General features: G+C 45.8%; 1 protein-coding gene across 1 annotated transcript in view; it reads left to right on the top strand.

The window, feature by feature from the left end:
- The window catches only part of LOC148516952 (cytochrome P450 4B1-like), a 55,284-nt gene extending 31,206 nt beyond the window's left edge, over positions 1-24,078 (top strand). Inside the window, exons 7-12 of the mRNA XM_088479354.1 lie at positions 1,421-1,527; positions 5,226-5,416; positions 7,987-8,120; positions 9,996-10,060; positions 13,152-13,234; positions 22,187-24,078. Coding sequence (XP_088335480.1) covers positions 1,421-1,527; positions 5,226-5,416; positions 7,987-8,120; positions 9,996-10,060; positions 13,152-13,234; positions 22,187-22,361 — 755 coding nt within the window. The 3' untranslated portion in view covers positions 22,362-24,078. The remainder of the gene's footprint in view (positions 1-1,420; positions 1,528-5,225; positions 5,417-7,986; positions 8,121-9,995; positions 10,061-13,151; positions 13,235-22,186) is intronic.
- Positions 24,079-24,853: the final 775 nt, after the last annotated feature.

Raw genomic sequence — 24,853 nt, 5'->3', positions numbered from 1 at the left:
TACATTACAGTGCCCCAAATACATATTATGTCACATTACAGTGCCCCCCAGTTCATATTGTGTCACATTACAATCCCCCCATTCCACATTATAGTGCCCCCAACTCATATTGTGCCACACCATAGAATCCTCCTTTTTTGGATTGGGCAATGGGCCAGAAACAATTGCTTAACAAGCAATTCCAGGAATTTGATAGACAATTATATGACTTAGGTCTGGGGCCATAGCTGCCGACAGATTAGCTGCCCCCACCGAAAGAAAGGCAATCAGGTTGCCGGGGGGCGTGATGCACGGTTGGGGGTGCAGCAGGGGGCGTGAATGCGCGATTGCGTCATCATAGCTGCTCCCTTACGACACAATGCAAAGATTACCGGCATTGTGTAGCAGTGGGCGGGGCCACGATGACTTGATTCAGCGTTGTATTGTATAAGTGGGTGGCTGTGGAGAAAGTGGAAGCCGGTAAGGGGGGTGGAGTCTGGCCCGGAGACTTGCTTACTCTTCCAGGTGACCAGGAGCACCACACAATATTCTGGTCCCCTAAGCCTCTGGGCTTCATAGTAATGTTATCCCCTGTACTCACCATAGCTATGGGCCGCGCCCTTTTCAAAGTGAACAAATTGGGGTTTTCCTACTGAAACCGACACAGTTAAGGTGTATGCCTGAATAAACGTCCATAAGTGAGGCAGCTCAAGTGAATTGAAAGACTGTATACTACATATTAAATAATTAATTAATCTGTGGACTAAGGGCCTGATTCAGACCCGGACGCTATTTGCGGACGGTCGTTCCAAAAAAGGGGCCAGCTATTTAAATTGAGCGCTCGCTCTTTGCGGTTTGTTGACGCCTCTATGTCTGAGCGAGCGAACGAAAAATGCGCTCGCTATTTTGTAAAGACGCCCCTTTGCCGTTCGCATCACACGTCATCTCCTGTGTTTATTAGATTAATCGGGTACATCGAAAGGCATCTGAACTGCTCGCAGTGCTTGTGGTAGCTTTTTCTTACCGCAATCACTGCGAGCAGTTCAGGCTAAAAGACAACCAAGTGACGTGGTCGATAACGCTCCTTTACTAATTATGCACTCCCATTAAACGCCCTTTTGACCATTTGGCACGCCTGCGTTCTGATCTCCACTCCCCGTTTTCAAGCACCTTCCCCTGTTACCACCCACAAACGGTACATTCTGTCAATCAAATTAGCAGCCCCTCGCTGTTTTGCGAGCGCACGATTTCCGACCACAATAACTGGTTTGCGCATGCGCATTACGACCCATACGCATGCGCCGTTGTGCGAACATCGCTCAGAGCGAACGAGCGGCCGCTTACGAGCGGCTCTGAATCAGGCCCTAACTTCCTGCATTATTATGAATACTGGTTCAGCCCAAAAATTAACACAACATTTGTGTTTTCTTTGCTGACCTAGACAGAGTAATACGACTAAGAAAAGAATCACTGAAAAATGAGAGAGAGTTGGACAAAATCAGTCAAAAGAGACATTTGGATTTTCTTGACATTCTGTTATGTGCAAAGGTACGAGGCATGTGCTTTTTTTAAGCTACTACATTGTATACCGCTGTTTCCTGTAAACTTGTGTATTCCGACATGTGCCAATGTCTGATTCTGGTCTCCTTACTTCATGGCCAGTAACTTGCTTTAGATTAATTATATAATGTAATAAAAAAAGAAACACACAATGAAAGGGGCACCATCCTCAAAGTGACTGACAATTTATATTCAGATCTTACCTCATGACCCCTTACAACCAGTACACAGTGTTCTGAGACCAGGGGCGGGATGTAATAGAGTTCGAGTTTTTAGTCATTTCTAAACTGGCACATTCTCGCACATTTGTTTTGATCGTGATTCCCATACAACTCGTGCGATGTAATGGGGTGCAGTTTTTCGCCAAATTGCGATTTCGCGTGCGTGTTTTCACGAGAATACAGATCCGGAAGTATGCATTTTTTTGGGACCTACCGGAATGCGAGTTTCATTTACTGTTCTGTCGAGTTTAAACAAAGTCACTCATTGGCCCTCCAAAGTCTCCTGATGCCTACCTCACACACCCTATATAAACCCCTATCCTCCATTTTGTCCTTTGAAAGGTAGTGAGGAGTTTTGTGAAGGAATGGTGAGAGAGAGTAAAAAAAAAGCCGACAATTGTTTGTTATTGTGCTGCAGCATGGCTTCCAGAAAAGCAAGGAGGGTGGCCAGGATGGTGGAAGAGGAGGTTGTACTGCACCCTGATATTGGTGAGGAGGTGAGCAGTGAGGAGGTGGAGAAGCAGGGGAGTGTGGAGCAGGAGAGAGTGGAGCAAGAAGCGCAAGAGCTGGAATCTGAGGCTGAGGGTAGTGTTTATTTATTTATATAGCGCACACATATTCCGCAGCGCTTTACAGAGAATATTTGGCCATTCACATCAGTCCCTGCCCCGAGTGCAGCTTACAATCTATATTCCCTATCACACACACACAAACATACACAGGGCCGGACTAGGACTAAAACTAGGCCCTGGCATTTAAATCACACAGGCCCACCTCACGTCAGCATCTGGCTCCTGACAGACTCCTCCCCTTACTACTCCTGACTCCTCCCACTTAGCTTATGCCATTACAACTATAATTAATATTAGAACATACAAGTGCACATAGTGTTCACTCTAGGTCCCTGCGATACTTTTCCACCTGCCAAACAGGCGAAGTAGGCGGAAAGTCCGGGAGGCGAAAAAGTATCGCGCGTCCCCGCGATACTTTTCCGCCAGCAAAACAGGTGAAGTAGGCAGAAAGTCAGGAGGCGCAGGAACTTTTCCGCCTCCCGGACTTTCCGCCTTTTTCGCCTGTTTTGCTGGTGGAAAAGTATCGCGGGTGCGAATCAAATTGAATACGGCTTATAGTGATGGCTAGTGACTTCAGTAGGCATCTGGTGGAGCTAACACAGGCCGCCAGAGACCAAAATGCTGCAATACGGGAGCAAACACAGGCCGCCAGAGACCAAAATGCTGCCATACGGGAGCAAACACAGGCCGCCAGAGACCAAAATGCTGCCATACGGGAGCAAACACAGGCCGCCAGAGACCAAAATGCTGCCATACGGGAGCAAACACAGGCCTTTGTGGCATTACAAAGGGGGCTGGTGGCACAAAGGGCCCTTAGGGAAGTGCCATCAGCATCTAGACCCAGCTCACAAGCCACCAGACCCCAAACGGCCTCACCAATGAGTCCCCCAAGGCGAGGTGCTCGTACACGGGCGTGGGGCGTGGGGGGACGTTGGTGCAACTACAGGGTCAGGAGGGATAGAGGCTCATCTGCCTCACAGTAATTTTGTTTTTTTTTATAATTTGTGGGTTTTTTCCTGATTCCTTAGTAGTTTAGTAAAGTAAGTTGAATCAAATTTGTGTCTGTCTTTTTCTTTATAATTTGAACTTAGATTGTTTCGTTTATTTTGAACTATATTTAGATGGAACAGATGTTTGTATTTAATTAGGCGCAAAAAATTGGATTCCGGGGAAAAAAAACACTGATTGTGACTTTTTGCCGTGGCGAAAACTTATCCCCAAAACTTTTCACCGGGGAGCAAACTTATCCCCAAGACTTTTCACCGGGGAGCAAACTTATCCCTAAGACTTTTCCCCGGGGAGCAAACTTATCCCTAAAGGTGCATACACACACAACGATTTAGTTAATGAACGATTTTAGTAAACGATTTTCTACCTTGAAAAAATGAACTAAAATCGTTTACTAAAGTTGTTCATTTACTATGTTCATTTAAATGTAATGAACGATTTTTTTAGAACTACAAACGATTTTTGCATATTCCCTTACTGAAAATCGTTGAGTTGACAAGTCTGACTAAACTACAAACTACAGACGTGAACGTGCATGAACGAAAATCGTTCATCGTTTGACTCAGAAAGTGAACGATTTTTACAAACGATTATCGTTTAACGATAATCGTTCAAAAAATCGTTGTGTGTGTATGCACCTTTAGACTTTCTATGCAAAAAAACGTGGATCATTTGTCAGCACACAATAGGGTTTGAAAAAAAGCCAGGAATTTTGGCTCCTAATCGAATATGGGTTCGATTTAGACACTTTTTAAAGAATTAAGAATTATGAGTATTTACCACCTTAAAAAGGTGATTTTACACTTATATGCATATTTATATATGTTTATGGATTGAAAGATTCGTTTGTAACCTTTTTTAAAAAAATCTTTTTTTTTTTAACATGCAACTCTCCATTGTCACTTTGGTCTATTTTTTGGCGAGATTATGTTAATGTTTTATGTGCGAGTTTCGAACTCGCACCCTATTACATTGCACGAGTTGTATGTTCAACCTGGGGAAACATCTGGATGCGAGTTTGAAAAATGTGTATTTTGAAAAATGCGAGTTTGCAGGATCGCGCACGCTATTACATTGGTCGAGATTACAGAATGTGCGAGTTTTCCGGGAAATTTGCACAATCTAAAAACTTGAACTCTATTACATCCCACCCCAGGAGTGCAACCATTTTGGAGTTTATGGGGCAGATTCATTTAGCCGGGGGATTTTCCCCGCGGCTAATTGCCGCGCTGGACCTATTCCATTAGCGGGAATTCCTCATGCGGGAGTCCCCGCAGTCGGACTTTACCTCGCACCATATCAGTAGACTCCTTTATGTCATATCAAAATGGTTCTTTATTGGCCAACAGGTTGTCCCTGACGAAGGGGGAGACCACGAAACGTTGACCAATAAAGGACCGTTTTAATATGACATAAAGGAGTCTACTGAGTGCCATCCTGTGTATGCTTGATATGGAGAGACTGAACCAGTTTGGAATGGCACCTTAGCAAGCATCGTGTGTCCCTATCTGAGGAGTGCCGAGTTGTTGCACTGTTGGCGTGTGTATATATATATATATATATATATATATATTTTTTTTTTTAAATACCTTTATATGGACCACATTATGAATATCACATTGCATTTTACGCTCCAGAGATTTCTGAGCAGCCACACCTTATGTTCTGATGGTGTTAATGAAGAATTCTACCCACTTCTGCTTAAAATAAAGTTAAACTCATCTCTCCCAAATAGCTACTGTAGCTGAGGGAGTCCTATGCATACAGTAGGGACCACATGGTTCACCACCTCTGCTGGAGTAACAAGTCCTCCGATGTTTATGGTCTCACAAGCGGGAGTCAGAAAACTCTAAGTATATATATGATGTATAATATGTCTCGTTAGGATGAAAACGGCCAGGCTCTGAGTCATGAAGTCTTGCGTTCAGAGGTGGACTCATTCATGTTTGCGGGACACCATACAACGGCCTCTGGAACCTCCTGGATACTATACTGCATGGCCAAGTACCCTGAGTTCCAGGAGAAGTGTTACGAGGAGATCAGGGAGGTCCTGGGAGATCGGGACAAAGTGGAATGGTAGGAATGAGCTCTAACAGATATCTTTATTCTGGGTCTGATTCAGACATGGGCGCTAATGCGATTGCAGCTGCGATTTCATACGGAACGCAGCAGCCAAAATATGGTAATGTTAGAAAAGATCACCTGAGCATAAAGACGCCCCCTGCTGCCGTTTTACCTGCGTGCGACGACACATACCTGCGTAAATATCGGTAACATCAAAGCACTTTGACTGCCATCTTTCCCTTGTGGCAGTTCTGACCAGACGCAGCGTTGGGGGCTTTTCTGGCACGCAGAGCTGCGTATGCAATAGCAGTGGCTAATTTATGCACGCCTATGTAATGGCGTTTAAACGGACAGGCACGCCTGTGTTTTGCCGACCACCCCCTGTCAACAACCCCAAACGCTCACTTCCTGTCATTCACTCTGCGCTGGGTCTCCGTGGCCTGCATAATCGCAGAATGATCACAGAGCTACCTTCGCGCATGCGCACTGCGATACATGCGCAATGGCGAACTATCGCTCGATCTGCGTGAAAATTGCCTTAGCATCCATCTATGAATCAGGCCCTCAGTTCACACAATGCAAGTAATAATGTGCAGAGTATATACAGGCATGGCATATATATTCCAAGGGCTCTATTCAACTTGTGGGGGTCCTTGGGCAACTAAGTTGTGGGGTCCCTACCAATAAATTGGTCCCTTACCTTGTCCCCCTCAAACATGGCCACAGTGCCCCCCTTGGAGGCCCCATCAGAGACCCCTAATGTCTCTCCAGCCCAGTGTTCCCCAACCACAGTGTCTCCCCAGTGCCCAGCCCCCACATTTACTTTTTGCCCGCCTTTTCTTCTCTGCTGCCTTCTCTGTCTATCTTACAATAGGTGCAGAGCTGCGTGACATCATAAAGTCAAGGACTCTGGGCCTGATTCAGACCCGCTCGCGAGTGCTGGCCCAGTGCGCATGTGCACGACGGAGGCGACTCTGTCGTGCGCATGTGCGAGACCTGGAGAGCGACGGCCAAGCCTTTGCTCCGGGCCTCGCTACAAAGGGGGCGTGCTGTCGATGTTGAGTGACAGCACGCCCCCTTTGGTGGGCGTGCTGGGGGCGTGGCTGCCCAGACGGAGGCGTTCCCATGGGAACGCCTACCGTCAGGGGCCGGCCCCACTGACATCACAAGTGATGTCAGTGGGAGTGCCTCCAGGGCTTGTGGCAACGAGACCCTACCACAAGGGTCTCGTCGCAAGCCCGATGGTCGCGATGGTCTTGACCATCGCGACCATCTTCCTGGCCGCTCGCTATAGCTGTGGGTGGTCTCACAGGAGGCCGCTCTAAAAATTAAGAAGGACAGCCCTGATTCAGAGCCGGACGCTCTGTCAGAGCGTCCGGCTCTGAATCAGGGCCTCTGTGCCAATTAAACAAAAGAAACTTTATTGCAACTCCCACCGCTGGGGCAATAAAGTTACATCGGCTCCCCGGACTGTCCCCGTACCGGTACCTGCCTGCGCCCTGCTGATCATGCAGCAGCGCAGACAGCGACAGGCCTGTGCCCCTAGTCCCTCCCGTCGCTGGGCCTGTATGTGGGGGTCCTCCTGTGCGTCGGGACCCCGGGGCAACCACCTGTGTTGCCCCCCCCTTTTAAACCAGCCCTGCCACCACCTGCACCACCCCCTCCCCCCCCACAAACCCCCCTCCACCTGCTTACACAATACCCCAACACAGCACAAGTAAGTACTGTATGTTCTAGTGTTGTGACATACAGGAATCAGGATCACCTATTTGTTATGTATCATAGATTACTGGCCGGTTCTTTTAATTAGACTATATGCAATTCATTTAGAATGTAGAATTAGTTAGGTATTTATGAAAAATAGTACACAGGGCTGATTCAGAGGTGCCTGCTAATGTCGCCGCCGCAGCCGCGAATTTGTACGCAGCAGCTGTGTGGAAATATACAAATGCTGCAGCTGCCGGGATTTGTATTGAGACACCCACCGGCGGCTTCGCAAATCCAAACGACGGCGTTCAAAGCCGCAGCTCAGACGCAGATCGTTGATTGTCAGACTGCTGAGTAACCCTATGGTCGTACAGAATGGCCGACTGGGCTGAGACGCCGTTTTCACTGCAAATGGGATCACATCACAGTCAGTCTGAAAAGCCCCAAAAACAGTTGCGGCCCGTCCCCCCTTTTCCCCATTCCCACCTAACAAATGGTTTCCAAATAAATCCTCACAGATGACGGTAATGGAAATTGGCCGATGCACAGTGCAACTCAGACACATGCGCAGACTACTGATAGTTGCTCAACTGCACAATCACCGCCATTTTGTCCATCTCTGAATCAGGCCCACTGTACATAAGGCTGAAAACAGATACCCACAATGCATCTGCCTTCAAACTGGGCTGGAATGATTACTATGGGGTGCTATGGGTTACATAGTATTTTTAAATGCATAAGTTCCCATAAATTCCCCCCCCCTGTTCATTGTAATATTATATTGTGAAACTCAACACGTTTAGCAGTTCTAAGTAGGTGATTATTTTGCATTAGTAACAAGTCTCATAAATAATTTGCTCTATATATGTTACTAGGGATGACCTTGGAAAAATGTCATACACTGCAATGTTCATAAAAGAGACCTTGCGGCTTTATCCTCCGGTTCCTGGAGTTTCCAGAAAGCTCAGCAAACCAATCACTTTCTGTGATGGGCGGAGTCTTCCTGCAGGTTAGCGCACATGTAATTTCTTCTAAGCCGTGCTAGTAGAAGCACTTGGTACAAGCACACTATTGCAAGTGTAAAGATGTGTTTGTATATTGTTCCTGTGGTGGTGAAGGGCAGGAACATTGTTGCCTTAAAAAATGCAGATATTCAAGAATTAGAGGAGATGTCCACTTTGAACAGATGACTTATATTAAATATTTCAGACCAAACACATTGCCCAATCACATATGGTACCTGTAAGTTTTATTACACCAGACAATGTGTGTACCTTACCACGGCAAAATAAATTCGGTGGTCCGTACACACTGCACGATCTGTTGTACGACTGCCTGATATATTGTTCCCAGGGGCGTATCTATAATGGGTGCAGGGTGTGCGGGGAACACGGGCCCCTGGGTCCAGGGGGTCCCCGCACCGCACACCCTGCACCCATAATATTACTTACCTCTCTGGAGTCCCACGTCGGCGCGCGGGTCCGGCGCTGTAAAACGACTGGAAAATGGCCGTGGCGTCCATTTTCCCGTCGTTTGCACATGCGCAGTACAGGGAAAATGGCTATTTTCCCGGTGACCTGTGCATACACTATAGACTCTGGGCACACTCTAGTGCCCAGAGTCTATAACCCCGGCGCTGGCCGCGCACAGCTCAGTGCGCGGCCAGAGAGGAGGGGGCCCGTGTCGGAGGAGGGGGCCGGGTGGAGAGGAGGGGGCTCGTGTCGGAGACTGCACACGGGCCCCCTCCTCTCTAGAAACACCCCTGATTGTTCCCTCGCCGTATCCAGAAGCATGGTGTCAGCCACCAGATCTGCAGGCAGATCTGAAGATGCGATTAACGATGCAGGGGAGCGCTCAATAGTCCGTACACACTGGATGATGTGGACGATATACAGCCTGGCCGCCATTGTGCTCAGGGAGAGCTATATCAAACTTTCTAAAGTTCAGAAATTACCCATAGCAACCAATCGGCTTTTAATTATCATTTATCAAGTACGTTCTTTAAAATGATAGGTAAAATCTGATTGGTTGCTATAATCAACGTGTCCACATGTCCTCTTCAGAAGGTTTGATGCATCTCCCCAGTAAATTTTGTGTTACCTTCTCTGCAGGTGTTAGTTCTAGCACGGGATGCAGCAATGTCAGAAATACGGTTTGACCACAGTTCTCATATGCACCATGCTCCAGAATACGACACTTTCCGCAACTTGGATGCAGTGGGCAGTACTATCTTTAGATGGTATTGCCCAATAGAAGCCAATAGAAGCCTATGGGCTTCAATTCGCCGCTCAGATCCCTCTCAGCACCCCCGCAGCGAACACCTCCTTCTGTGCATGCGCAGAAGGATGCCAGAGGAGCTTCTGGGTCATAGACCCAGTAGTCCCTCATTCGCAAAGGATAGCTCTTACTGAGAGAGCTGTCCTTTGCATTTCTCTTCATGCAAAACGGCTTAATTAACACCGGCATGCATGCGAAGAGTGGCGGGATGCATCGCATGCAAAATGTGGCTCCATTAATTGCATGGTTGCGCACTGCCCCCGCACGGTGGTCTTCAGCATTGCACCATGCGGAGCAAGGCTATGATGACATGACTGACAGAGATCCGCGTCATCAAGGCCCCACCTCACTCACTTTACTGGAGGAGTGGGTTAGACTAGTACTGTTGTCCGTTCTTATATGAATCCCCAGGAACAATTTCCCCAAATACAGGAGTCTTCCGAACACTCCAGAAAACTAGGATTGATGCCCTAAGGCCTAAAAGGAACAGTGTATGGATCAGCAGCTAGACAGCAATAACTTGTTAAAAGTGAAACCACTGTTTTATTGTTTTTTTTATCTTTATTTGTTATGAAGAAAACTTGAATTGTCTGCTTATTTCCGGCAGGTTCCTTGGTTATCCTGAGCCTCTACTGTGTAAACAGAAGCCCCATTTTCTGGGAAGATCCAGAGGTGATGTACTGTGCAATAATCATTGTGTAGGGCACCGATCCTGACCATACATGGGGACCTGGTCAAGGGTGATCATGGGACTACAATTGCACAAAGGCTTTGTAAGCTGGAGAGAGGCAGGAGGGATAGAGCAGGGGTGCATGATTATAGCATTTCCAATAGCCACACAAATCTCATTTCTTCTCAGATTTATGTAAGGTGTTTCAGCGCCGGTCTATGGGCAGAGCATGGATGGCATTAGCCCAGAGGCCGATGCAGTTTAAGTGTTGCCCTTGTTTGGTTAGATGTATTCAGAAATTAGCTGCTAAATGGGACAGCTTAAGCCTGACCAGACTCCTACCATTCCCATAAATGCAATACATGGTCCCAAGTAAAACCACAAAGTCATAAACAAAAGCAGAAAAAAATTACCTAAAACTATCACGCTCCCAGTTAGATAGGAGCGATGCTTTTAAAAAGAATAATTTATTTAATCATTTTGGTATTTATTTGAACACCACAAAGGTCCGTGATGACAAGCCCTATCACCAGCACAGATCTTTGGGCCTGATTCAGACCCGGTCGCAAGTTCTGAGCACTCGCAACCAGGTCGTTGGTGGCCCAGAGTGCATGGGCACGACGGAGCCGGCTCCGTCGTGCGCATGCGCGAGACCCAGATAGCGACGGGCAATCCGTCACTCCGGGTCTCGCACCAAAGGGGGCGTGCTGTCGATGTTGAGTGACAGCACGCACCCTTTGGGGGGCGGGTCGGGGGGGTGGCTGCCCAGACGGAGGCGTTCCCATGGGAATGCCTACCATTTGGGGGCGGCCCCACTGACATCACAAGTGATGTCAGTGGGAGAGCTTTCGGCTCTGTTTAAGGCGAAAGCTCTCTGGGGCTTGCGGCCAAGAGACCCTACCACAACGGTCTCGTCGCAAGCCCGATGGTCGCGATGGTCTTGACCATCGCGACCATCATCCTGGCCGCTCACATTGGCTGTGGGTGGCAACCCACAGCAATGCGAGCGGCCAGGAGGCCATTCCATAAAAAAAAAAAAAAAAGACGCCCTGATTCAGAGTGAGCGCTCTGTCAGAGCGTCCGGCTCTGAATCAGGGCCCTTTGCTCCTTGCGTCGATCAGTCGTTATAGTTACTAATATACCATCATGCCAATCTCTCTCTCTCGGAGAGTGCTGGGCACGCCCCCTATAGTGACATAAACGGGAGTTGCCGCACAGCCCCACCCCATTTTCATGAGGCCCGCCCCCACCCCCTTTGCAGGCTTGCGCGCCTGCTGCGTGCAAAGTGTCCCTCTCCACCGTGCTCAAAAGTTGGGAGATATGCAGATGTTGATGGTATTGCACAGCTACAAGGAAGCGTACAACTAATACGCTAATGCAGCAGGAGGCGTCTGTAGGAAATAGACACCTCCTGCATGCATCTGCGATCCGAGTGCTGCATCTGTAAACGCTGCCTGAGATCACCATCACGACCATTGGTCATGATGTTTGCTGCTTTGGCCAGGCTGCTTAAGCTAAAGCTTGCGAGGCCAGGATATCTGCATCCTATGACGCAGACCCTGGCCTCTACATTTCCAGAAAACAAGGGCATTCCGTTTCCAGGAACGTAGCCCGGCGCCATCCCCTCCCCACCCCCAAACGGCCGCAACCTGTCAATCAACCTGCGTCTCAGGAGGCACTGTGATCGCAGGACCCGTTCTGCACATGTGCAGATGCTTCACCATCGGATATGTACGTAAGCCATCGGGTTTACGGCCTACATATCTGAATCAGGCCCACATTTCAGGGATATATCACATGCAGGGACAGAGCTGCTGAGAAACCTATGTCCTCTCCCCGTGAATCCTCTCCCCTGCACTTCTCAGGGTATACTTCACAAAAAATACCCTGAGAGTGTGACCGTGCATGTGCTGCCTGCTAACCCCCTCTCCCGCGCGACTCCCCAACTATTCCAACCCACACCTTCCAATAAGCTGACACGTCCCTGTACGGTGATGCGATTACGATCAGCTCCTCTGTGACTCTGGTCAGCTGATCGCCGAACGTCTGCTCTGTGACCCTGGCATATGACTTGTGTTGTAAACTGAGATTCTGGTTAATAGAAAGAGCAGGAGCCCGGCGAACAGCTGTCCGGATCACAGAAGAGCTCACCAGATCACCTATTACCGGTCCCCTGGGTGCTGTTGTTTTTTTTTTCTTACACTTTTTGTTTGTTTTTTTACTGTAATCGGCTTGTGGTCTATTTAGACACACAAGGCTGATCACAGGTGTCGGCTCCCAGCTCTGCTCTGCCTGTCAGAGCAGAGGAGGTTCGGTGTAATGGGGAAAATCCCTAATAATGTCATCTCCAGGTGGTGTTATTATCACAAGGCTTCCCCCGTTATTTTTTCACAATTTTACTTGAGAAAATCTGAGACCGATCACATTTCCCATAACAAGTATAGGGAATGCGATCTGCTACTAAAATAATGTGTATTTAAGGGCTTGGAGTAGTTTTTATGAAAGCTGCTCCAAAAGCCCTTTAATGCATTGAAGTGATACTAAAATAATGTGAAAAGGCTGTGAAAACCCCCGTTTTCACATTATTTTAGTAAAAATAATATTGATAAATACTGTATGCCCGTAAATGAGGCCTAAGGGTTTATTTATCTGAGAATTGGCAGTTTTAAAAGGATTGTACTTCCAAATAAGTACCCTGCAATTTTCCATAATAATTTGGTAAATGGGGCAATTTTGCATTGGAATCTATGGTGTGCTCTTTTTAAACTTATTAGCTTGTCATAATAAGTTACATAGTTATATGTATAATATGTAATTGAAAAGAGAGCAATAAATAATTTACCTTGACTGGGCAAACAGAAATATTTACTCATTTTAATTATCAAATACTCTTTATTAATAAAGTGATGACATATTATGTAATGTTGTACATTACGGGGATCATTAGGGCCACTGAGACTTCACCCTAGTCCAAGTGTACATTTTTATGGTGAACGCTGGGTGGGTGTAATCATCTGGTAAACGTGGTATTGTGGGGGGGGTGACCAGTAAAGGTACTCTCACTCTCTAATTGTTCTTTATATATTATTTTAGGTGTTTGACCCAGCTCGGTTTTCCGTGGACAATGCAGCTAATAGACACCCTCACGCCTTTATTCCTTTCTCAGCCGGGCCCAGGTAGGACTATAACAGTACAGCAATCACAATATATTCTTAAAATCAATGCTTTATAGTACTTTATAAACAAGCTAGGTGTATAGGCTTTTATTCCACACAGTGGTACAATATATCTTAATGTTCTGTCCTCACTATTGGCTCTATTTACTACAATCCACATGTTGAATGCAGATTGTAGTGTGATATTACTGAGGCAATATCACAGGGATTTACTAAAAATCCCTTGCAATAAAGCTCTGTCCCTGTGAATCCCCTCCGCACACTTAGCACGGTATTTTCGCAAAAAATACAGTGATAAGTGCTGGCGCATGTGCCGACCGATCGTCGCTGAGCCCCACCCCCGTCGCTAAGCCCCGCTGACCCCCCCTCCCTTAATTACACTTACCAGCAGTGATCGATGCTCCGGTGATGTTCTACGTGGCTCCAAATAATGATTTTTATGGTAAAAGTGTAAGAAAACAAAATAAATGTAATTACTATATGAACTGATGTAATGCAAATAACATGAAACCATAACCTGTCAGTAGATCTCATCATCAATGCTGTGCTAAGAGGATTAATACATGCACCTCTGCTGACCATGTAAAAACTAAGATGGAGTCCTCCACTATACCCTCCCCAGGGTGCATCGGAAGCTTACTAAGGAAGCCTGAAAAGTTCAGAATTAGCTGATATTATTCTGGCCATTAGGTGGAGCTTACAGAGAAATAAATGCATATGAAGAAAACAATACTGTTATGTTACAGCCTTATCTCAAAATGGAATAAATTCAGTTTTGTCCTCAAAATTCTACACCCAATACCCCATAATGACAACGTGTAAAAAGTTTTTTTGAGAGTTTTGCAAATTTTATTAAAAAAAAAACACTAAGAAATCACATGTACATAAGTATTCACGGCCTTTGCTCAAAATTGAGCTCAGGTGCATCCTGATCATCCTTGAGATGTTCCTACAGCTTACTTGGAGTCCACCTGTGGTAAATTCAGTTGATTGGACATGATTTTGAAAGGCATACACCTGTCTAAATAAGGTCCCACACTTGACAGTGCATGTCAGAGCACAGACCAAGCATGAAGTCCAAGGAATTGTCTGTAGACCTCCGAGACAGGATTGTCTCAAGGCACAAATCTGGGGAAGGGTACAGAAAAATATCTGCTGCTTTGAAGGTCCCAATGAACACAGTGGCCTCCATCATCCGAAAATGGAAGAAGTTCGGAACCACCAGGACTCTTCCTAGAGTTGGCCATCCGTCTAAACTGAGCGATCGGGGGAGAAGGGCCCTAGTCAGGGAGGTGACCAAGAACCCGATGGTCACTCTGTCAGAGCTACAGCATTCCTCTGTGGAGAGACGAGAACCTTCCAGATGGACAACCATCTCTGCAGCAATCCACCAATCAGGCCTATATTGTAGAATGGCCAGACAGAAGCCACTCCTTAGTAAAAAGCACATGGCAGCCCGCCTGGAGTTTGCCAAAATGCACCTGAAGGACTCTCAGACCATGACATTCACTCTTTGGCGTGAATGCCAGGCGTTCTGTTTGGAGGAAACCAGGCACCGCTCATCACCAGGCCAATGAAGCATGGTGGTTGCAGCATCATGCTGTGGGTATGTTTTTCAGCAGCTGGAACTGGGAGACTAGCCAGGATAGAGGGAAAGATGAATGCAGCAATGTACAGAGACATCCTGGATGAAAACCTGCTCCAAAGCGCTCCTGACCTCAGACTGGGGCGATGGCTAATCTTTCAGCAGGACAACCACCCTAAGCACACACCCGAGATATCAAAGGAGTGGCTTCGGGACAACTCTGTGAATGTCCTTGAGTGGCCCAACCAGAGCCCAGACTTGAATCCGATTGAACATGGCTGTGCACAGACGCTTCCCATCCAACCTGATGGAGCTTGAAAGGTGCTGCAAAGAGGAATGGGCGAAACTGCCCAAAGATAGGTGTGCCAAGCTTGTGGCATCATATTCAAAAATACTTGAGGCTGTAATTGCTGTCAAAGGTGTGTCAACAAAGTATTGAGCAAAGGCTGTGAATACTAATGTACATGTGATTTCTTAGTTTTTTTTTATTATTAAAATTGTAAAAATCTCAAAAAAACTTTTTACACGTTGTCATTATGGGGTATTGTGTGTAGAATTTTGAGGAGAAAAATTAATTTATTCCATTTTGGAATAAGGCTGTAACATAACAAAATGTGGAAAAAGTGACGCGCTGTGAATACTTTCCGGATGCACAGTATAACACTCCCCATCTGGTATCAACTGAGACCACAATTTAAATTTTAAGAAGGTAACAACAAGATCAGTTCAGATATTGGTCTAAGAAACAATCTAGTCTCTCACTGCTTGCGGATCTTGACCTCAACCTTAGGTACCTTCACCATCACTGCTTGGGAACGTTTTGATGACCCAACTTAAAAGCTACTCATTGCATTGTGTTTGGCAATCTCTGAAAAGCACAATGTCACCAGGTTTTAAGTTGGGTGTGGTAACTTGCCATTTGTTTCTTTGTAAACTAGAGATATTCTGTATTTTCCACCTGTCCCAGCAGGTGTTTGCAAGGCTTTGTACTTGTCTCCATTTATGTTGGAATAATTTTTTTGTGCCTTCTGAGTAAGAAGAGTGGCAGATGTAAGTAGAGGTGGATCTTCTGGGTCATTAGAAACTGAAGTCAAGGGTGTGGAATTGACAGCTGAGATTGTGGTTTGGAATGTAGACGCTTGTGGATGGATTTCAGCATCTAAGTCTGAATCTATTACAGGTTGAGTCTCCCATATCCAAAAAGCTTGGGACCAGATGTATTTTGGATATCGGAATATTCCATATTTTGGAATATATGCATACCACAATGAAATGTCTTGGGAATGGGACCCAAATCTAAACACAATGAATTGAATTGAATTTATTTATTTGTTATCATCAGCAAAACAAGTTTGACAGACAAAATTACGTTACACAAAACACGCTAAAAAACAGTGAAATAGCAATCCATGGTAGAGGTTGTTATAGACAGTTACATAAAATAATGATAATGATTTAACTAAAGAGATACATTCATAGCATTCAGCATGCGCACAGCAGATGGAAGAAAACTAACCCTCAAGCTACTCGTACGTGCCCGTAGTACTCTGAACCGCTTTAAAGACGGAAGCTTATCAAAAGATTCATAAAATGGATGGCTTGGATCCAATATGATACTCTTGGTTCTCTTTAGAACCCTAAGCCCATAAACATCATGAATAGTTGCAACTGCACGCCAATAATTTTACTAGCGGTCCTAGCAACCCGTTCCAGTGCACTCCTTTCACTTGCTGTGCAGTTGCCAAACCAGACAATAATACCAAATGTCAAAATGCTCTCAATTGAGCATCTGTAAAAGTTTAGCTGTTGCGCTTTTCTAATTAGGGTCAGAGGGCCTCATTCAGAGGCGGTCGGAGGATGCAAGCGGTCGCACAGAAACTGGGCGGCCGCTTGCATCCTGACCGGCCGCCTCTGTTTCGGTCGTTAGGCTGTGGGTTTACACCCACAGCTCTAATGACCGCTAGGGTGATGGTCGCGATGGTCAGAGACCATCGCGACCATCGGGGCTTACGACGAGACCTTAGGGTAGGGTCTCACTTGTCGTAAGCCCCGGAGAGCTTCTGGCTCTGTCAGAGCCGGAAGCTCTCCACTGACATCACTAGTGATGTCAGTGGGGCCTCCCCCAAACGGTAGGCGTTCCCATGGGAACGCCTCCGTTTGGGCTGCCACCCCCCCCCCGGCCCGCCTTCCAAACGGGGCGAGCTGTCAATCAACATCGACAGCTCGCCCCCTTTGGAAAGAGACCCGCTACGACCGGCGCTGTCGGTCGTAGCGGGTCTCACGCATACGCACGAGGGAGCCGGCATGCGCACTTGACAAACATCGAGGCGGCCGTGCGGTCGTAGAGCATACGGCCGCCTCTGAATTAAGCCCAGTGTGTTTAAAGACCATGTCAAATTTGACGCAACCTGGATACCCAAAAATTTAAAAGACCCAACTGTCTCAACATCCTGATTGCTGATAGACACTAGCAATTTCTGCTCTAAACACACTCGTTGGTATCTAACACAATGCATTTATGTTCTATATACACCTTATACACACAGTCTGCAGGTCATTTTATACAATATTTTTTCATAATTTTGTGCATCAAAAAAAGTTTGTGCACATACATGAAATTCATTTATGTTTCATATACACCTTATGCACACAGCCTGAAGGTTATTTTTTACTGTATTTTAATAATTTTGTGTTTTAAACACAGTTTGTGTACATTGAACCATCAGAAAGCAAAGGTTTCACTTTCTCAGTCATGCTAAAAATATTCCGTATTTCGGAATATTTGGATATGGGAGACTCACCGTGTAGTTCAAATGTGTCAATAGGCTCTCTGAAAATAAAGGGCCTGATTCAGACCTACTCGCGAGCGGCTGTCCGCTCGCAAGTGGGTCGATGTTCTGGACTGAGCATGCGCACGACGGAGGGAGCTCCGTCGTGCGCATGCGCCAGACGCGACGAGCGAAGGAAAGTCCTTCGCTCGTTGTGTCTGATCAAAGGGGGCGTGCTGTCGATGTTGATTGACAGCATGCCCCCTTTGGTAGGCGTGCCTCCCTGACGGGGGCGTTCCCACGGGAACGCCTCCCGTCAGAAGCCGGCCCACTGACATCACTAGTGATGTCAGTGGGAGTGATTTTGGCTCTGATAGAGCCAAAATCACTCCGGAGCTTGCGGTTGAAAACCTCAACCGCAGGCTCCGGCTCGCAGTTTCGATGGTCGCGATGGTCACGACCATCGCGGCCATCAAACTGCACGCTCGTATAGCCTGTGGGTGGTGACCCACAGCTATACGAGCGTCCAGGAGGACACTCCATTTCATGGAGGCCGGCCCTCATTCAGAGCGTGCGCTCTGCTCAGAGCGTACGGCTCTGAATGAGGGCCAAAGTGTCTTTAGGGACTAGGGAGACTTAGATCTGGTAAGTTAGCACCTATTCCTGAACTTCGCAAAGTCTAATGTGCCTTGGTTGACTCTAGGATATGTTGAAGGGGTATTTACATGATAAGTGGTGTATGGTTATACCTGATAGAATGGTCTGGTTCAAACCGGCTTGTATCATACCACTGCTGTGGGCAAGAAGCTGATTTTGTTGTAGTTTGCAGACTGAAACACCTGTTGAGGGGTGGGTTCACCTTATGTAGTGTTCTCCTGTAAGTGTGTAGTTTGCTGCTGACTTGTGGTTGCACTGCACAGCATGTTTGACTTGTGTTACTGATGAAGTCTGGTTACCTATCTTGCACTGGTGGAGGGTTGAAGCTTGTTTTGGAGCCTTGATAGACATATTCTGATGTGCGTTGCAGTGAATCCTGGGATCCAAGCTCTGAGTCAAGTTCATTGATGGTTCCTTTAATATCAGGGTATTCTGCAGCCTCCAAGTACTCTGCTTCAGCTATAGCAGCTGCAGCTTCCCAGAGCCGTAACTAGACTTTTTAGTACCCTGTGCCAGAAAGAGCGTTGGCGCCCCCCTCATTTTTCAAAGGGACATAATGCACCCAAAAAAGGGCCATGGCTTCATGGGGAAGGGCCAAGGAAGAGATAGGAGAGGCCAGGAGATGCTGGGGATGAAATAAGAGGAAGCTACAAGTGAGAATGATAATAAACAGAAATTTGACAGGCCCAAACAGCGCCCCCTGCCCTGTGGTGCCCTGTGCGATGGCATCGGCCGCACTACCCTAGCTACGGCTCTGCAGCTTCCTTCTCTGCAGCGAGCTTCTCCATAATTGTATTTAAGCAGGCTAACTCCATATCTTTTAATACCTATAGATGTGATATATCTGCTTCTAAATCTGATTTCTCTCTTTTTAGTCGCATTTCTTGCTCTGCTTTTAAATGCAATGTATTCGCTTCTAAATGCAATTTCTCTATCTCTACCTATTTACCATCATGTATAGTACATATACTATTTAGTACAGTAAAATTGCTGAATGAGCCAAAAACTAAGGAGCTCATTCAGACCCGCTCGCTAGATGCGTTCTTTCGCACCCAGCGTATGCTAATCTGGCTAAGTGACGGCACGGCAGGCGATCGCACAGCAAGGCATAAGCACGCCCACTATGTCTTGGCATGCGATCGCTTAGTGTATACAGACCTCCACCAGCCTGTATTAAGACGCCCAATATCGCACAGCATCTCCAGGAAGTGTATGCAACCATCGGTACATCGGGTACCATCGAAAGCGAACGCAGCGCTTGAGGTTGACGATACCCTACCTCAAGCACTGCGATCACATGAGTGTAAAAAACAGCCAGGTGACGTGTACTATGACGCTTCCTTTTAATTAAGCTCGCCTCTGAAAACGGCAATGGGACGCTCAGGCACGCCTGCATTCGCACCTCCACTCCCCCGTTTCTAGTGGCCTGCCCCTGTTACCACCCACAAACAGCTTCTCCTGCCACTCACTCTGCTGGGAAGTCTATGCGCAACGAGCGAATACTTATTAATCTTTTGCACTGGTTCGTGCACACGCAATGCGATCCATGCGCAGATTGCGAACATTGGCCTGCTACGAGCGAACGCTTTTTAGCACCCAAGTCTGAATCAGGTCCTAAATTCTATCTATCCCAGGGTGTTGCCACTGTCTGGAATATAAAGGTATAGCGCCTACTCCCACCAGGGCGCCAACATGGCGATTCAGCATATTTGAATTAGACAGCATGAAAATTCCCCTAACAGTCATGATTTTAAGGATAGCTATCTATGCATGAGCACAGGTGACTTAATTAGTACCTCAGTCATGTTTATTTAACTATCCGTGCTCAAGCATGAATATCCTTAAAACCTGGACTGGTAGGGCCTTGAGGACCACGTTTGGGAAACACAGGTTTATATTATAGGTGTTGATGATTGGATAAGTGTGTAAACTGATAAAAAAAAATAATCTTGGGAACTTTGACATGTCACAATGGTTCAGTACAATCTTTAACTATTTACCTGGTTAATATTTTTTTCCAAAAATGTCCCCAAAATTTTAGTTTTTTTTTTTTTTTTTAAATCAAATTATGGAAATAATAGTTATTTAAACCTGATTCATTATATTTTCTTTAACAAATACGCAGATTTGGTAATAAAATTATACCGAATCAAGGTTATAAAGCTAATATGTATACAATTCAATATAAATATAATATACCGGAAGAGACACCAGTGGTCCCATATATTATGATATTTTAGGGGTAGTTTTCCTTCCAGCATATAGAAAACATTCCTGGTCTGCAGTGTCATTCACCAGTGCTGGATATTTATGGATGTCAGGCGGTTCAGTAGCAAACTAGGCCCTAGCGATACCAACCTTAGTTAGGGCACTCAAACAGAAAACATATTTGCAAATAATTTTATTGACTTTTTCCTCAAGGACGAATAGACATGTCTTGGGCCCCAAGGGAGGAAGCATAGGGGCAGTGAACCTAATGCCATCCCAGACTCGCAACCAAAAAGCATATACACTAGGACAGGCCCATAACAAGCTCCAAAAAGACTATTAGCAGCTCCACCTTTAGGGCAGTCAGCCGTAGTGCAGAGGCCCATCTTAAGAAGACAAACAGGAGTTTGATAAACTATTTAACACGTAAAAATGGACTTGTTGGAGATGTAGTTACCATCCTGGCAGGGTGCTGGCACCTAGAATACCGGTGCTGGAATCCCGACAGCAGCCAGAATCCCTGTTCCAGAAGAGGACCCCATACCCAACACACTTGTTGGTATCTAACACAAGGTGAAATGTATATAATACAGCCTACTGTACAACTTGCCTCTATTCCTCGGTGTCATCTCACCCAGGTCAGACCCCCATTTAAATTTCAGAGGAAGAAGTGATTCTGGCATGAAATGGCATTGGAGATCACTATAAAGGCTTGAAATTAGTTTCCTAGGTCCCAACTGGAGCAACATGAATTTAATCATGAAGTGGCTATAGGAAGAGCACTCGAACCGAAGTGGTAATGCACTATGTGGTGGAACTGTAAATATCTATAAAATAACATACAAGGGAGAGTAAATTCCACTCGTAAGTGCTCAAACAACTTAAGGCAGCCATCATGGAAAATCCGTCCCAAGGCAGAGACTCCATTCTGGCCAAATGTTATCCAAGCTAAGCATGCCCAGCTCAGGGAAGGAGTCATTAAACCGTATCAGGGTATCAGGGTTAGTGTCTGACCAGTCAAACAAATCATGCACAAAGCTCCACACTCAACGTGCCTGGCGCAGTAGAGGAGCAACCCTGTTGAAATGATGCTCGGAAAGCAACACCCGTTAGTGGGGACTCAGTCTGTTCAGTTAGGAAACCGTCAAGTGTGGAGATTTCTCCTGCCCTCACCCAACCCACCAAGTGAACCAGCTGGGAGGGCATATAATATAGATGGAGGTAGGGCAAGGCCAGACCCCCAGCAGACTTGGATCGACATAGTGTCCGTAGGTCCATTCTAGCATGTCCCTCGTGCCAAATAAACAATGAAATAATACTATCTATAGCAGAAAAAACTTGGGGAATGCTGAAATACGTACAAGTATTTGGGTTGGATGGCCAAACAGATTAATACAAGTCAAAGGGAGCTTCTTCCATGCTTCTTACAGTGAGAGGTAACAGGGACAACGTTCAGGGGTACGTAGTCCGAATAAGAGGAAGTTATCCAAATCCCCAAATATCCAAACTTCATAGTCCACTGCAGGAGACTGGAGGGAAGCGGGTGGTCAGGAAGGGAGCTGTGAAGGGTCAAAATACAGGACTTGGACCAATTAATCAGAAGCCTGAAATGCCCTAATATTTAATATGTAATTACATTTGCAAAACATGTTATATTGATGATTTTTAATAGAAAATGTGAGATTTGAGACTGAACTGCCGCCATTCCCTATCAACTTATATTTTGTTTTGCAGAAATTGCATTGGGCAGAACTTTGCCATGAATGAGTTGAAAGTTGCTGTGGCTCAGACATTACAGAGATTTCAGATACTTCCGGCCCCTGAACATGTACCACAAAAAATTTCTCAAATAGTTCTCAGCTCCCAGAATGGGATTTATGTGAACCTGAAGAAGCGTGGGGAACTGTGAATGCATGAATGAGGCATTTACAGCTTAGAGTACATTGTAAAGATGACGGTCCTCATACAATTACTAAACGAAACAAGGAAAGAGAATGGAAATGTAGCAGTTCTCTGATATACCATACCTTCTAAAATCATGGGGGTATATTTACTAAAGGTCGGTATTGCTTTTTTAGGTGTCCGTCCGTTTTGCTATCCGCTCATTTACTTAAGGCCAACCGATGAGAAACTATCCAAATGACCGACTTCAGGACACAATAGATCACATCGCTCACTATCAATGTTTTTTTGCAAGAATAGAAACCCCGGATTTATTATGCGTCAGGTTTAGAACCCGCCGCAAAGTCGGTGGCAAACCCATCCAAATAATAGACCTGCCTCTGGCAGGCGAGTGTATGTGAAGCACTGCACAGATCACTATGATCTGTGCAAGCTTCCTTTTTTAATATTGTTAGAAGGTGTAAAACAATAATAATTAAAAAACAAAACGTGTGCCCCCCTTCATCACCGAGCCTCTGAGCCTAGGCTGGTATTGGAAAACAGGTGGGAAAACGCTGTGGGGTCCCCTTTATTTTTCAATAACCAGCACTAGGCTGATTTATGATTTGGGTGGCTTGAACACTTTTAAAATAATAAAAGGAAGCCTGCACAGATCATAGTGATCTGTGCTCTGCTTTAAAACTGCCGCAGATTGATGGCCGACTAACGTTGGATTTGCTGTGCAAAAGGGATTGAAATCTGATGGGTAATGGCAGTGGATGACAAATGACAGACAAAACTGATGCATAGGAAGTACTGTTTTTATTTAGACTGCAATCCGCTCTCAATGTCTGTTGGTTTCAATTAGACAGCAAATCCGACGCTTAGTAAATATACCCCATGGTATCCAGATTACTTTTTATGGACCTAGCAGACATTTTATACAAACTATCTTCCCCATGCCCCAATTTAAGCAATATGGAACAATTCATGAGGGAGATTTAATTCTCCACAATGTACCACCGCAATGTTTGCCTGCACACATCATGGTAGGATACGGTAGATTTCCAGTTCACACCTACTGTATGGAGAAAAAATGCGTTGTTACTGGTTGCAAAGTGCCTTCACCCTTAGCGTTCTAGCAGGCCTTTCACAGCCATCCCTTAGAATCGAATTGCAGATGACCTTAGGGAACTGGCATAAGAGAACACCTACATCGGGTCATATTCAATCCCTTCTGATTTATTTTAATTTAATCAAATCATTTAGGCATGTTGGTAAATGTACAGTAGTTAGATGACTTAAGATGACCACTTTCGGCCCGGGTGTGCAATATTCTTCCAACCCCATAGAGAACCCGAGCCAAGCTGGAAGTTACTGCCCATAAATGGTCAAAATTGCTCAGATTGTCCACTTACCTGAGTGCCCAAATTGGATAATGATAGTGCTTCTCAGCTTCCGAACGGCAGGATTCAGCCAGTCAACAGTTGTCAATTCGTTTGAACTTTTTACAGTAAAATAAAATATTTTCTTGAGTGGAGAATCTTTTTTTTTAAACAATTAACATTTTGGAAAATATGATCCAAGGTGATTCCCAGCTACCACTGACTACGTAGAAAGCCACAACTCCAATGCTCTTCGATGCCACAGTCTATGTAATGGGCCTCATAGCCCCAATTCAGTTGAGATGAAAAAAATGTAATAAAATGCATCATTATAACATTTTAAACTGCAAATATGATGGAGGTGAGTGTTTGTTACTACCTGTTAGTGCAATAAACAATGTAACTTTATGATGTGGTGTTCTGTTTTAATGTTTGCTTAATTCTATGGGCCAGATTCTAGGGTAAATGTATGAAGCAGTGAAAAAAGAGGAGAAGTGGACCAGTGGAGAAGTTGCCCATAGCAACTAATCAGCTTCGAGGTTGCATTTATCAAGTACATTCTATAACATTATAGGCCAAAGCTGATAGGTTGCTATAGGCAACTTCTCCACTGTTTTCACTGCTTCATACATCTACCCCAGTGGGACGCTGAAATGTCCACATCTTTGCTAATTTTGCCATTGCGATTTTATGCAAATACTGCTACCAGCCCTTCCCTGGTGTACATCCATGCGCCTGCATGTGCAAGGACTGAGACACCCACTGTGAGTGTCTTTAAACACTGAGATACCGCTTGCTCCATCTGTAGATGCAACCATCAGTTGCAGCATTGAAATTTTCACCAGCCCCATGCTAGGGCAGATACTCTGTATGGCTTCCAGTGTGATTGATTATGCACCTGAATTGGCAACCACTTCAGTGACACGCCTGTAATACTCCCATAACAAGCCCCGATTGTCGTTTGTCTAAATAGCCACCTCCCAGGCACTGCTCAGCAGTGTCAGACTGGGTCATGAAGGGCCCACCAAGGGAATGCAATGGTAGGGGCCCGCTGATAAACTGCGTGCTCTGTCCAGTGGCAGTGTCTATCTCCTCCCATGGGACATATCTATTGCTGCCAAAAGGGGCATGTCCA

This window comes from Taudactylus pleione, unplaced genomic scaffold (assembly GCF_031769625.1).
Source record: "Taudactylus pleione unplaced genomic scaffold, aTauple2 ptg000230l, whole genome shotgun sequence".
In the NCBI taxonomy this organism is placed as follows: Eukaryota; Metazoa; Chordata; class Amphibia; order Anura; family Myobatrachidae; genus Taudactylus; species Taudactylus pleione.
Note: the sequence above shows the minus strand (reverse complement) of the source record. Positions and strands in the feature narration are given on the sequence as shown.